This window comes from Rhinatrema bivittatum, chromosome 14, assembly GCF_901001135.1.
Source record: "Rhinatrema bivittatum chromosome 14, aRhiBiv1.1, whole genome shotgun sequence".
NCBI lineage: Eukaryota > Metazoa > Chordata > Amphibia > Gymnophiona > Rhinatrematidae > Rhinatrema > Rhinatrema bivittatum.
This window is the reverse complement of record NC_042628.1, coordinates 7,953,208-7,967,406: the sequence shown is the minus strand read 5'-3', so window position 1 is coordinate 7,967,406 and position 14,199 is coordinate 7,953,208. Positions and strand designations below refer to the sequence as shown.

Below are 14,199 nucleotides of genomic sequence, written 5' to 3'. Positions count from 1 at the left end.
CCTCCTCTGATTTTGCTTGACTTCTGACTCCTCTCTTCATTATTTCCATTGTCACTTCTCTTTTCTGCCTCCCCTTCCATCTGTCTGACATCTTTCATGTCCATCTCTCTCTTCTCTCCATCACTACCTCTGCACTTCATCCTTCCGCCACAGTTGTCTTGTCGTTTTCTTTCACTTCCCTCTCCTGTCCATCTGCATGTAACCCCCAAAGTCCTGCAGTTTTCTTTCTCTCCTCAACCTCCCGTGTTCTGCCGTCTCTCCCCTTGCTGCAGGATGCTGCATCCTGTCCCCCTTTCTTTTATACTCTCTTCTTCTCGTCAGTTGTACTCTTGTCTTTTCCTTCTCCGGTCAGTCTCTCCTCTTCCTTTTCCTCATGCTGCTTTTCCTGTTCCCTACTCCTGCGGTCTCTATTTCTGTTTCCCAGAAGGTGGGTGGGTGAGAGAAGATGATCAGGGCATCTCCCCCTTCCTCATCCCCTGGTTCAGAAAACTTCTCTCAGCCATCCTCACCTCTAAGGGCCATGTCTTCTCCCCTCCACACCCCACAGACCAGCTCTCCTCCACAAACCCTCCTTCCCCCATGGTACCTTCTCCACAACCCACCCCCTCACGGGATTATCTTCCAACTCTATGTACCTTCTCTCCTCCATAATCTTCCCCTCTCACAAACAGACCATCTCTCCTAGACATCTCTCCCTTGCAACAGACTTATCTCCCCTCCACAACCAGACCCCCTCCCCTCGCAGACATCTTTTCTCCTCCACAGGGGTATCTGAATAAGAGGGGAGGTAGAGAAGAACCTGGGGAGGCAGCAGTGCCAGGACAAGAGCAGGGGAATGTGAATGGGCAGCTGAAAGGACATTATGTTCTCCGAGTGGAAAATAATCTCCGGACTGCAGAAACAGTAAGAAGAAAGTCAAGCTAGGGCCTGTGAACCGATGTCTGCGTGCACGTGCCCTGCCCTCTCCTCCCACAGGGCTTCTTCCAGTTACCTAGAAAACTGGTGGGCGAGGGATGGGGGCGTGGGGCCACTTTCGGGCCTGTGAGCATATGCCAGTTTATAGGCTCAGCACTGATTTTTCTCTTCTTGCTGCTACTGTGGTCTGAAGATCTCCAGAGCACAGGATCCTGGATCAGCCAAGTGAGACGGGGGTGGGGAAGGTCTTGCGAAGGAGCCAAGGGAAGTGAGAAGAAACTGGAAATGAATGCTACTGGGACAGAGGTGGGAGAAAGAGAAGGGAGATTCTGGCTGGGAGGTAATGGAGGAAAAGAGGGAATGGGGATAGATGTGGCTGGGCAGGGAGACGGGTGAATGTTGCTGGATGGGGGAATGAGAGAGCATGAAAGAGGTTGCTGAATGTGCTGGGTCAGGAGAAGAAGGAGCTGCTGGGAGAGTAAGGAATGGAGGGATGCCGGGCAGGGGATGGGAGGCAGGAGCAAGTGGAGGAATAGCCTAATGTTTAGAGCAGCAGGCTATGAACCAGGGAACCCAGTATTCAAATCCCACTGCTGTGCCTCGTGACCAAGTCACTTTATCTTCCAGTGCCTCAGGTATAAGCTTAGATTGGTGACAGGGAAATCCCTGAATGTAGTCCATTATGAAGTGCCAAAAAGCAGAACATAAATAAAAAGCGATCAGCCTGACGAGACAACTGGGCATTCTGTTCTTGCTTAAAAAAAACAAAAACCAGGACCCCCGGACAGCTTTGAGTTGAAACTATTTGTTGATCTTTATTTCTGTTGAAACAAAAGTTCAACTCCATTTGGCCAAAATAAAATCATTGCCTCAGTTATGAAAACGAGGTAAAAATAAAATGGTCAATGTGAAGATCCCCACTAACACGCGTATACACCACATTTCCCATAAAGCTCGCGAGGAAGCACCGGAAGCGGAGAGAGCTGATGGGATTGGTAGTTCGCGCTAGATGACCCGCCAGTCTCCTTGGCGACCGTAGTCTTCCGGCGCACTACATTTCCCGTTAAACCCTGGTCAGAAGACCGACTCCAGGGAGAAATTAGCGAGCGGAGGCTCCAAGATGGCCGCTTGGGGAAGGAGACGCGCTGGCCTTAGCAGCAGAGAGAGGTTAGTGTGCGGCCTGCCCGCTCGATGCAGCGGCCTCGCGGGTGGGGGAAGCGGGCAGAAAGGTGCCCCCCGGGGTTTCAGAGCCGGACGGAGGGCGAGTCTGGCTCCGCGCTGCCCTTTCCGTGGACCCGGGGGTGATGGGGGGAGGGGGAGGAAAGCTGGCAGCGAGGAGTCCGTCTGCGCCTGTGGGCGGGAAAACTCGGCCTAGTTCCAGGCGCCCCCACCTTCCTACCCCCGGGAAGGCTGGAGGCTGAGCCGAGCACAGGCGGGCGGCGGGGCCTGGCCCAGGAAGGATTGGCTGACCCCAGCAGAGGACACGGGCAGCGGTGAGGGGCGAGACCCGGCAGTGGGGCCTGGGCAGAAAGGAGCCCGAGGGTGACCCGAGGTGCTCTGGCCCCTGCCACCGGGCTCAGGGCTGATGGGTGTGGCATTCTGCACAGAGCTAGACGTGCAAGAAATGCTCCAGCAAGCGTCTTTTGAAATTTCTCTCGTCCACTTGAGGATCTGGGATGTGTTCACTGTGTTGCTGAAACATGTTTTCTGTGACTTTGGAAGATGAAGGGTTTTAGTGTATGCGCTGAAGAGCTAGTTTGCCTGACTGTGAAACTTGTTTTTTTTTTCTTTCTTGTTTTTTGTTTTTTTTTTTATTGAATTTGTTTGGTTTAGGCAGTTCCTGCAGCTCTGAAGAACTTAAAAAGTCTTAAGCTTCCATCATTGAAGCAACAGCTTACCACATGGGCAGAGAACAAGATGCACTTACAACATGCAGATTTCTGGAAGAGTTGTGGAGTGTTAGCTTTGTACATAAGAATTTTGCTTGCAGGTGCTCTTTCAGTTCAGATTTTTAACATGTCTTAAAAAGAACACTTGCTTCTCTGCAGTTTCAGAGGGGGTAGCTATGTTCGTTTGCAGTAGCAAAAACAGCGCATAGGTTGGTGGCACATTTATGGACTAAAAGATTTATTGAGGCATATGCTGTTGAGGACAAGAGTTCACTTCTGCAGATGTATAAAGTGTAGTCATGAAGTAGACTTTGTCCTCTAAAGCTTATGCCTCAAATCTGTAGATGCCACCAGCGTCTTTTGTTGTCTCTGCAGTTTGTCATTAAGTTTTAGTCTATATCTAATGGCATCTTTAAATTGCTACTGCCCATCCTTTTCTTCAGTAGTCTATACATCACCCTTAGTTTAAAATATTTTGCCAAAATAGCCAGTTGTCAGTGCTCAGTGCATGCTAATGATCCAGTTACACAATATTTACTTTTATTTATTTCTTTACTTCTTATAATGGGGCACATTTTTTCATGCTCAAAATTGGCCACTATAATAGTATTTAGCATGTGCATGATCACCAAGTCGAGCAATGGCCTTATCAGTGACTAACACAAGTTCTTGATGCTGTCCCTCCTGTTTAACTGCCATGGCAGTTAGAAAATTCTATTAACAAATTACTGTTATTGGTTAACATAATGATTGTCAAAGATAATTCATTGGCTGATATATTTATTTAAAACTTTTCTATACCGATATTCGAGGTGACATTATATCGGTTTACAGTATAACAGGTGGAAAGTACAATGAACAGGTATAGGGGGAGGGATTACATAGGAAGAGAGAGCTTAGCAAAGAAATGTAAGCATTATTCTGTAAACATCAACTACTTAAATAACAATTTTGGTTATTAATATAGGTATAGCAGGACTATGTACAGGGATTTGGCTAAGTGCTGGTTTGACGAATAGAGAGAGATGTAGAGGGCTGGGAGTATTGAGGGTATGCCTGTTTGAAAAGCCAGGTCTTTAAATTAGCTCTGAATTTGGATGGATATGTTTCAAGCCGTAGGTTCGTCGGTAAGGAGTGAGAAGTCAGGGCTGGCAAAATCCCGAATACCTAAAATTCAAGACCTGGTGCTTGATGGAAAAGAAGCCAGCAGGGCCCAGGCCATAGAGTGAGTGTCTTGGTGGTGGTTAGGGTTGGCATGAGGACGCTTCAAGAGAACTGCTGCTTGCAGAGCAGCAAAGGAGTACCTGGAATGAGAGCAAGAAGATGGGGAAGTGGGGGAGAATGCCTGAAAGTAGGCAAGGAGGAAAGACAAGTGTCACTGGAGAGAGAATAAGGAGGAAGAGGAAAAAATAGAGCACATTTTCCTGGTTCCTAAAAAAAAACAACCTTTTTGGCTGGTGCCTACATCTTTTAATTAAAAATAAAAACATAAAAATTCACCACTCTGGTTTCATACCAGGGCACTAGCTCCCTTTTACAGATTCTTAACTCATAATTTAGAACGATTGTTCAAAATTTGCATGCTATTTTTAATGAAATATTTAGAACACATCTGTTGCAAGACTCTTACGTCTGCAGAAAATTCTTTAGAAGCTGTGACTTGTGCATAGTTCAGTTGAAAAAGGAGATAAATCGATCCTTCACTGAAATACCTTGTTTGGATAATTTGTGGCTATATAGAGGACAGGTGGTGGCTGTGAATTATAGCTTTATCATTGGATTCTGTTCTCCGGAGTAGAGCCTGAAAGAAACTTCTCTGTCAGGCTGCTGAATTTAAAGACTTGGGCATTACAGCCAGACTTGTCCAGAAGGTTTAGGAAGGAAAAACGATTGAGCATTTTATGTATAGCTAGTATCAGGCTAGCTCATAACTCGACTAGTTGGGACATGGAGGAAAGTCATGCTGCGTGCAGTTAGAGTGAATCAGAGGATAACCTTGAGAAACTGGATTTAGATGAAAATGTTGATGAGGGCTAGACAAAATGTCAAGTTTTTCAAAAGGAACAAACATGACTAACCATTTTAGTTTTGTATAACTTTGTGGAAATACAAAATATAAAACACAATGTTAGTTCTGTTTCAAATGGTACAGAATCTGCATCATTCATTCCGAGAAATGATTTATCGACCTAAATATGTATACCTTAGAGGGAGGAGTAGGAGAGAGAGAAATTAAAATGTCGAAGGTAAAAATGCACAGGAAGCAAGAAATTCTTTTTCCCCAGTGGAAGGGGAAGTTCTAGAAGAGGTCACAGTATGAGGCTCAGGTGGGGGATAGACTGAGGAGTAACCTTAAGAAATAATTCTTCAGAAAGGGTGGTGGGGAGAAAAACACTAACAGAATCATGAAAATATGAAAGAAGCACAAAGAGTCCTTTGTTGCAAAGAAGTGAAGGGAGGGCCAGAGATTGGATGGGGTCTATGGTATTGCAAACTAGATGGGGCCTTCTAGGCCTTATCTGCCAGCAGTATATGTTTCTAAATAGGGAGATGGTCATATGCCAAGCTACTTGCATTAACATTTGAGCACAATTCTGTGGAGAAGTACTGCTCATAAGCAGAGCTCTGTCCACAGGTTGGGTTGTCTGACACCTCTCCTGAATTTTTAACAAGTTTCCTCGTGTGGAAATGAAGTGCATTGTGCTTTATACATTCTATCATTGGTACAGAAATCTTGCTGGCATTTCATTTATCAGATTTCCCCTTCCAAACATACAGATCTGCTAGTAAAAGTCTATGAACTGTAGTTTTTCAGCAAATACTTCAGCTCACAAAGATTTCCATTGAACAGTAAGGAAGAGCAGAAGTCGATAACCCTGGATTTGTTGTGTCTTTAGCATCCCTGTTTAATGCAGACTTTGGATGGATTATCCATTTGCGTAGAGCTTGTAAGTTAGAAATCAGTTGTATAATACTGTATACAAGTGAGTTTAAGAGTTACAGAAATGGCAGCTGAGGTCTTCCATGTGCGAATATAATGAGAGGGAATTGTGTTTATGGTCTACTCTGTGTCTTGCTCACTAAAAGCAGTACTGACTGTCATGGGTTCAGTCAGTGTCCTACGCTGTGTGATTCTCTACAGCAAAAGGTTTTCATCCAAGTAATGAGTGGACCCTGTTTTGTTAACACTTTCCCTTCTTGAGCTTCCTCCCCCCTTATTAAGCATAAGCTGATGTGATTTTTCTACACATGCTGAGTAGTTGCCAGGGCTTCCTTATGTGTTCAAGAGGAGGTGGCAGATTGACTGACAGTGCCATCAGTCATCCATTAAATCGTCTTTTCCTAAATGTGGATTGTTGGAACATGCTGGCACAGTTTGATCATGTTCCTTCCCCTAAAAGGACATCTGGCATTTTTTTGGATATGGGCCAATATCTCAGTGACCCACAGGAAAGTAAACTGGATTACTTTTCCGGGTACAGATTATACTCTACTTACCTCTTCAGTGAGAGATGGGATGAATTTTTTCTCCAGGATGTGGATTTACACAGATCAGTTAACAGTATTTTCCAGGGTTGTTAGCAGATAGCTAATGAATGTAAGTATTTCTCTCTCTGAATACTTTATGTGCAGTAGCATTTGGCAGATAACCTGTGCACAGAATGAGTGTGTTTCCCTGTTTTAGAAATACCATCTGTTTCAGACTTTCTTGAACGCCTGCTAAAGGTAAAAAGGAAAATAAGGACTGGATCATTGGCAGCATGTGCAGGGTCCCTGCTTCTACTTCTAGGTCAGCTGAAGTTGCTGCACAGGCTGCATTCACAGTCTCTGGGGGAGAGAAGGGTCAGGGAGAAGCACTGACAGAGGACTGGGTAGGTTGCTGGAGGGAAGAGGGTAAAAATCCCCAGACTGTTGCAAATGAAGGCTTAACCCTGCTCCAGTATCAATTGGACCGGATGCCCAAAGGAGGAGAAAACTGCTGGGTCAAAAAAAAACCCCAAAAGTTCCCTGTACGTACCCAGATCTGTCCAGACTCCTGGTTTTTGCCTCCTTTCCAGCAGATGGAGACAGAGAAAGTTAACCTGGTGGGCCACCTGCAGACCCTCAGTATTCCTCTGTCTCCAGCAGATGGCGGTGTAAAACCTGCAGTCTTGGACTTAGTTTAAAAAAAAAAAGGATTTAAGGTTAGATTTCTGTTGTCTGGAGTTCCTCCCATAAGGTTGGCAGGTCCTGGTGGGGCCACCCCTTCTGATTGGGAGGTGGATGAGCAGGGGTTTGGTAACCCTTTTTGTGTGTCTGTTCTTTTGTTCGCCAAGGTTGGGGGGGGGGGGAAATGGATGCCAGTCTCCTCCCCCCCCCCCCCCCCCCCCCCCCCCCGAGGACGCCTGGAACCTGCTGCTCATCTTCAGGAAAGTGTGCGTTATTCTTTGCCTTAAGGTTTTTCAAAATAGCAACAAACCTAAAGGAACTTTTTTTTTTTTTTTTTAATCAGTGCAGCGGGGCAGTCTGGGTGGTCTGTGTTTCTATTGGACATTTTCCCAGCGACATTGTGTTTCCTGCATGATAAATCCAACGGAGGCCATGCTGCGTGGCAGCCGATGTGCGGCTTGTGAGGTGGCATGCGCCTCGGGCAGAAGCCTTTGTTCCTGCTGCCTCTCCAGGGGAGAGGGCAGCGTGGAAATGGCTGCGGGAGCAGTGGACAGGCACCGTGCTGCAGCAAAGAGCATCGGGAAGGCCGATTAGCTGGAGACCCCTTCCTGGTTTCCAAGGGAATGACAGCAGTTTTGGCTTCTTTTCAGTCAGCAGCTGGGAGAATGGGAGGTGCGGGAGCTCTTCCTCCACCACTCTCCCCGGTCAATGAAAGACCCACATAGGCCCAGGGGTCCCAGGAACCTCTCTGGGGAGGTGGAGGACCTTTTAGGACCAGATACTGAGGATTTAGCAGCTTTTCCTCCAGATCTTGTGCTGCTTCTGCAGAGGATCTATCTCGCTGGGAGGGCTGTGGGACGCTGCCTTTCCAGGCTCAAGGAACTGCGTCAGGCCAAGCGGTCCAAATGGACACAGGCAGATAAGTTGACCAGGGTTCGGTGAGTCCTAAGTCAAGCTGTGCTGACAGTGGATCAGGACGAGACCTCGGAAGGGTTGGATGTTGAAGAGTCTCTGGTAGTGGATCTTCCAAACATGGGCTCGTCCCTGGACCTTCAAGATCCAGATGAGCGGAGCCAAGCCCCAGTCATGGAGGGGGACGATCCTAAGGTGGTTTGCCTTTTCCATTGAGAAGAGTTGTGACCCCTGATTCTGTATGTCCTGAAAGAACTGGGGATTAAGGAACTGAGTGAGGAATCTGACCATGAGGAGGTGGACCCAGTCATGGAGAGCTTTAAGAAGTCCAAAGAAGTCTTTCCTGTTTCATAAGCTGGTCCCCTCGAACTGGGAAACTCCGCATACTGGTCTGAAGGTTGGCAGAGCTACGGATAAGTTGTATCCGTTGCCGGAGGACACTTCAGTTTGTTGTGGATGCCGAAGGTATTCCTGTGGCTTGTCCTGCATATCCTTAAGCATAGCAGGACAGGAAGTTAAAGGTCCATCTCAAAAAGATATTTGAGGAGTCTGCTGTAGGTATTCGGGCTGGTTTACGCTGGGTTCAGCGGTTACAGTCTGATAAAGCTATGTCCTGCGTCAGAGGCCAAGTGGCTGGAAGCCTCCAGGACTACGATGTCTGTGGTCTTGGCCAGGTAGCTCCTTTGGTTGTGTAACTGGTTGGCAGACATGTAGTCTAAGTCCCAGTTAGGAGCATTACCCTTCAAGGGAAAGCTGTTGTTCGGAGAGGACTTAGAGGAGCTGGTGAAGCATCTGGGTGAGAATAAGAAGCATAAGCTGCCAGAGGAGAAACCAAAGGGCAGCAAAGGTACCTATTTCTCATGGTCTCGCTTCCAGATGAATCGACGTTTTCGGCAGAATTGGGCTACATCAGGATCCCAGAGTCAGTGGCAGTTTTGGGGCCGGTCCTTTCAAGGTTGAAAGCTAAACAGGGATGGTTCCGGCCAGGGGGCGTCAGGATCTGAGTCTGGTCTACTCCTTGGTCCTGCCATATGGGGGGTCGGCTGACTTTTTTTTTTCTACGAGGAGTGGGCTAAAATTATGAATTATCAGTGGGTCCTCAGTGTGATAAGGCACCGTTACGCTTTAAAATTTGCTCGCCTGCTAAAGAACGTGTTTATGATGTCTCCCTGCGCCTTTGTGAGCAAACAATAGATGGCTCACTGTTTGATGGGTGGTTGACTGTTTACAGATGCTGGGAGCCATCATATGCATCTCCATGGAGGACTGGGGAACGGGAAGGTTCTCCATTTATTTTGTGGTCCCAAAACTAGAAGGGGGCCTTCCGCCTGATCTTGGATCTGAAGAAGGTGAACACAGCTCTCTGTGTCCTCATTTTCATATGGAGACCCTACATTCAGTGATTGCCGCCGTGCGCAAAGGAGAGTTTTAGGCTTCTCTGGATTTGACAGAGGCTTACTTACACACAGAAATCCAGCTGGATCATCAAAGATTTCTCTGTTTCATGGTTCTCTGGACACATTTTCAGTTTTGCGCTCAGCCCTTCAGTCTGGCAACGGCCTTGAGCCTTCACCAAGGTGATGGTCGTGGTGGTGGCACCTCTCAAGAAGGAAGGTATCCTGGTTCACCCTTATCTTGATAATTGGCTTATTTGAACAAACTCAGAGACCCTTTGCAGTCAGACAGTGGTGCTGCAGCGTTTAAGATCTCTGGGTTGGGTTGTGAATCTGTCAAAGAGCCAGTTGAACCCTTCTCAGGTGTTGGAGTTCTTGGGAGAGTGTTTCTCACTAAAGAGCAGATAGACAGGCTGCAGAGTCAGGTTTGCAACTTGTTGGAGGTGGCTGTTCCCATAGTCTGGGATTACCTGCAGGTACTTGATTCCATGGTTTCCACGTAGGATTTTGTTCCTTGGGCCTTTGCTCATATGAGACTGCTGAAAGGCGTATTACTTTCCCGTTGGGACCCATTGTCGGAACAGTTTCATTTACCATTGCCTCTTTTGGAAGTAGCCAGATTCTCTCTCTCATGGTGGCTTGATCATGACCACTTGAGCAGGTTCCAAACTGGATAGTGGTTACAACCAATGCCAGTCTCTCCAGCTGGAGAGCTGTGTGTCAGGCGCAGTCAGCGCAGGGCCGGTGGTTGCCAGCGTAAGCATCCTGGCCCATCAATCATTTGGAGACGAGAGCAGTTCGCCTCACGTTGCAAGCCTTTCTGTCTCAGGTACGAGGACAGCCAGTAAGGATTTTATTGGACAATGCGACAACGGTGGCTTACATCAACAGTCAAGATGGAACCAAGAGTCGAGCTGGGACTCTAGAGGCCCAAGAGCTAGTTCGCTGGGCAGAACAGAATCTGAAGTTGTTGGCAGCTTCTCACATAGCTGGGATAGACAACGTTCAGGCTGATTTCCTCAGTCAACGGTAGCTAGATCCCGGGGAGTGGGAGTTGTTGGAAGAGGCGATGTGGTTTATCTCTTGCAAATGGGGTACTCCCTGCTTTGACTCGATGGTGATTCAAGGAAAATGCCAAGACCCAGTGCTTCTTCGGTCACAGGAGGAACGCGGAGTGGAAGGAATCAGTGCCCTGGTACTCCCTTGGCCACAAGGGATTCTCCTGTATGTGTTCCCACCATGGCCGTTAGTAGGCTGTGTCACGGTGAATAGAGATTCATCCGGGAGAGGTGATTCTAGTGGTGCTGGAGTGGCCTTGGCAGCTCTGGTTTGCGGATTTGATCAATCTTGCAGTGGACGGTCCACTGCGTCTTGCTCATCTTCCAAACCTTCTGCATCAAGGCCCCATATTTTCAGATTAAGCGGATTGCTTCTGTCTTGTGGCTTGGCTTTTGAGAGGAAGTGTCTGAGAGGTAAAAGATATCCTGAGGATGTCATTTCCACTATGTTACAGGCTAGAAAGACTTCAGCATCCTTGACGTGTCAGACTGTGGAGAGTCTTTGACTCCTGGTGCACAGAACAGGGAGTTGATCCTACTCAAAGTATCCGTAGCGCAAATTTTGACCTTTTTGCAATGGGGGTTGGTGAAGTTTGGGCTGTTAACGAATACTGGTACTTTATTTACCCTAGCTGTCATCAAACCAATAGGAACAGTTGGCCTTCAGTTCCCTCAGAGTCCAGGTGGCAGCTTTGGGCTGTCTTAGAGGTATGATTCAGGGGGTAGCCATAATGTCACACCCAGATGTGCATTTTCCAGTAAGCCTTAACTTGGTTCTCAAGAGTTGTGTAAGGCCCTGTTTGAATCGCTTTGAAGTGCAAATATGAAGGATCTTAAAGTTTGTTTTCTTGATGGCATTCATATCATTTTTGTTCTTATTGCAACAAACACTGGAATTTCTAGAAAAATAAAATAAAAACTGAAAACTAAGATCCCTAAGTGTGTAACCTGTTTATGAGACAACTCAAAGTAGAGAGAGTTTCAAAACAAGTCTGTCGTCTTAGTAAAAGGAGAATTTTAAGATAAAAGAACCACCTCTAGAAACATGATCCCGAGAGGAACTGTTAGAGCCCAGTGAAGTTTGGGCTGTTAACGAATATTTACCGTCGCTGTCATCAAACCAATAGGAACAGTTAATATCTTCACAATAAGATTTATTGCATGTAGCACCCATTGATTTAGTTGGTCATTTGTAGAGATGACATTCTGTGGGACGACACGTCTTGATGTCCGTCCAGGAATGATCCTGAGATAGCAACACAAATTAGATTGGAATCTGGAAACTGAGCAGATATGACCAGAAAGTCGTAAAGCAGTCGTATGCAACAGGCTCATGCTCTGTTCAGAAAGGAGAAGGCGGCTTGTGAGCCCCTTTTGTTTCTTGCTCTGAACGTAACTACATTGGTCAAGCTTCTGCATCACTAATACAACCACAGAAGGGATCTTTTGTCACTTCACAGGCATGTTTGGTATTCTGCCAGTATTGTGGGTTTTTTGTTTCATTTTTTCTGTCAGACCCAGTTTTATTTTTAGGGGGGATATTTTTTGCCGTTAAATGGTATCTGGCAACTTCAGGCTAGATTCCCTCTTTTTGTGTTTTGTACCTTCGGTCATAATGGGATATTGTGTGATTATATCCACTGGACTGAATGCTGCTTCAGTACTCTACAATAAGTACTACAGACAAAATTGGAATTGTGGCAATCTTCCTTTTTGGTTTTCAAATAATGTCTTTGCCAGGCTAAAGAAGGCCTAGAGATTGTCATTGAGATTTAGTTTGCTGAAGGTCATCAGCTGTAAAACCTTAACAGGAATAAGGGGAGGTAATACTATGGTGAACACAATTGACTCTCTCTCTCTCTTTCCATTTTGTAGGGTGGCCTTGTCCTCCACGGAGTGCTACATTGTACATGAGATCTACAACGGTGAGAACGCGCAGGACCAGTTTGAATATGAGCTAGAGCAGGCCCTGGAAGCACAGTACAAATATATAATTATCGAGCCCACCCGCATTGGTGATGAGACTGCCCGCTGGATCACTGTAGGGAACTGCCTCCATAAGACCGCTGTCCTGTCCGGCACCGCCTGTCTCTTCACCCCATTGGCTCTTGCATCGGAGTATTCTCCCTATGTCTCCTTGCCCGCCGGCATGCTGAGCGTGGCCTGCTCTGCCCTCTATGGGATATCCTGGCAGTTTGACCCCTGCTGCAAGTACCAAGTGGAGTATGACGCCCACAAACTTTCCCGTCTGCCCCTGCACACGCTCACTTCTTCCACGCCCGTGGTGCTAGTGAGAAAGGATGACGTTCACAGAAAGAGACTGCATAACACAATAGCGCTCGCTGCCCTGGTGTACTGTGCGAAGAAGATTTACGAACTTTATGCTGTATGATTTCAGTAGGAGGCAAAGAAAAAAACAAACTAAAGGACGTGTGTATTATGGTTGCAACAGTAACACTTATTGTTCCTTTGAAAAGCAGCGGAGAGTGGGACAGCATTTGGTTAAGATATATTGGGTATTTTAAAAATCCATGTTACTGCTGCACCGAGCTTTTTCAGTTCTTCATACACGAGTTCTGGCTCTACAGTGACCGGAGACCTGTATTAGATGGTGGAAGTTTTATTGAAAAGTGGAATGTTGGCACAGGATAAAGGGTGTTCTGAAACTATTTTTTTTTTTAAACATTATAACTATATTATTCATTGTATTATACAAAACCAGCCAGAAGTCATCATGACCATTAAACAATGAGGAAATCTCAAAATATTCTTGCCTTTTTTTTTTTTCTTTTTAATGTACCTTCTTTTGTGGTACTGTTCTTTAGAGAATCTGTGAAGGCCAGGCACATCCCTTGACCTATAAATCTTCCTTCTCCTTGGGATTTAAATAGAATAGCCCAACCTTCATTGAGTAGCATGTCTTTTTCTAGTATGGGGAGTCATAGGGGCTGGGAGTTACACAGTTTAGGTCTCTTGATGGAACATAACAATGGAAGGTTCATAGTTGTGCAGTTTCCTAAGTCCAATATCAATTCAGTCGATCTGAAGGACTGATTAGTGCGCTTACTGATGAGATCTGCTCGTCTGATTCTTGCCTTTATGGGACCTCTTTCGCCTTTCGTTTGATCTGGAGGAAATGTCAGGCCTTGTAGGGTGCCTTATGCATGGGAACTCTATAAGGAGACCAGTCTGGATTTCTGGTCTGTGTAAGACCCTCTGCGTGATCTTCTTTTTTTTTTTTTCTTTCCTTCTGTGTGGACTAAGCCCTGAAACTATCCAAAATTGTGGGAAAGATGCACATCTTTTGTGAATGTGATCTGGTTATTACTGATTGTACACTTGTTTTCTTGAACTCAGGAGCGTAGTGTAAATGTTCATCCGATTAGGGCACATCTCAGTAAACACATTTTAATAGTCTCCCATGTAGTAGTGAGATGCTTTCCATTTGTTGATTGTCCTTGTGCCTTCTTCATTTAGTAATCACAGAACAGATTGATTAGATTATTGCACTTGATACACACCTGGATGGGGAAAAATGTTCTGGGTTTTGTTTTCACATTATAGTTGGCTGCACAACTTTTTGGGTCAGTTCATATATTTCTCACTGTCTCTCTGATTTAATGTGTTTTTTGGCTAGGGTTATTTTTTTTTTCCATTTCCTAGCCAAGATATTTGCACTTTGAGCAGTAGTGCTGACAGGTCATGACTACTGAGGAGGGTAATTGAGGTCATCTTTAAACTGAGTGTGCATTGTAGCACTTCTGACCTCTGCTACCTTCTGTAGTGATCTCGACTGCTCACCATTTTGCTGGTTTCTGGTGAGAGGAGGACTGCAGCAGATTGTGAAGAGTGAGAGGGAAGCAGTGCTGCCCTATGCCCTGA

The 14,199-nt window shown here is 46.1% G+C and overlaps 1 protein-coding gene across 2 annotated transcripts; it reads left to right on the top strand.

The window, feature by feature from the left end:
* Window positions 1-1,897: 1,897 nt before the first annotated feature.
* Window positions 1,898-13,082, top strand: TMEM11 (transmembrane protein 11). 2 transcript variants are annotated; one of them, XM_029577129.1, is made up of 3 exons: window positions 1,933-2,082; window positions 2,749-2,905; window positions 12,193-13,082. In XM_029577129.1, the coding sequence occupies exons 2-3, from the start codon at window positions 2,817-2,819 to the stop codon at window positions 12,707-12,709; spliced, it is 606 nt and encodes a 201-aa protein (XP_029432989.1). In that variant the 5' UTR covers window positions 1,933-2,082; window positions 2,749-2,816; the 3' UTR covers window positions 12,710-13,082. The 2 variants fall into 2 exon arrangements, with proteins under 2 accessions (XP_029432990.1, XP_029432989.1); XM_029577130.1 differs by lacking the exon at window positions 2,749-2,905 and having other exon boundaries at window positions 1,898-2,082.
* The last annotated feature ends 1,117 nt before the right edge of the window (window positions 13,083-14,199 follow it).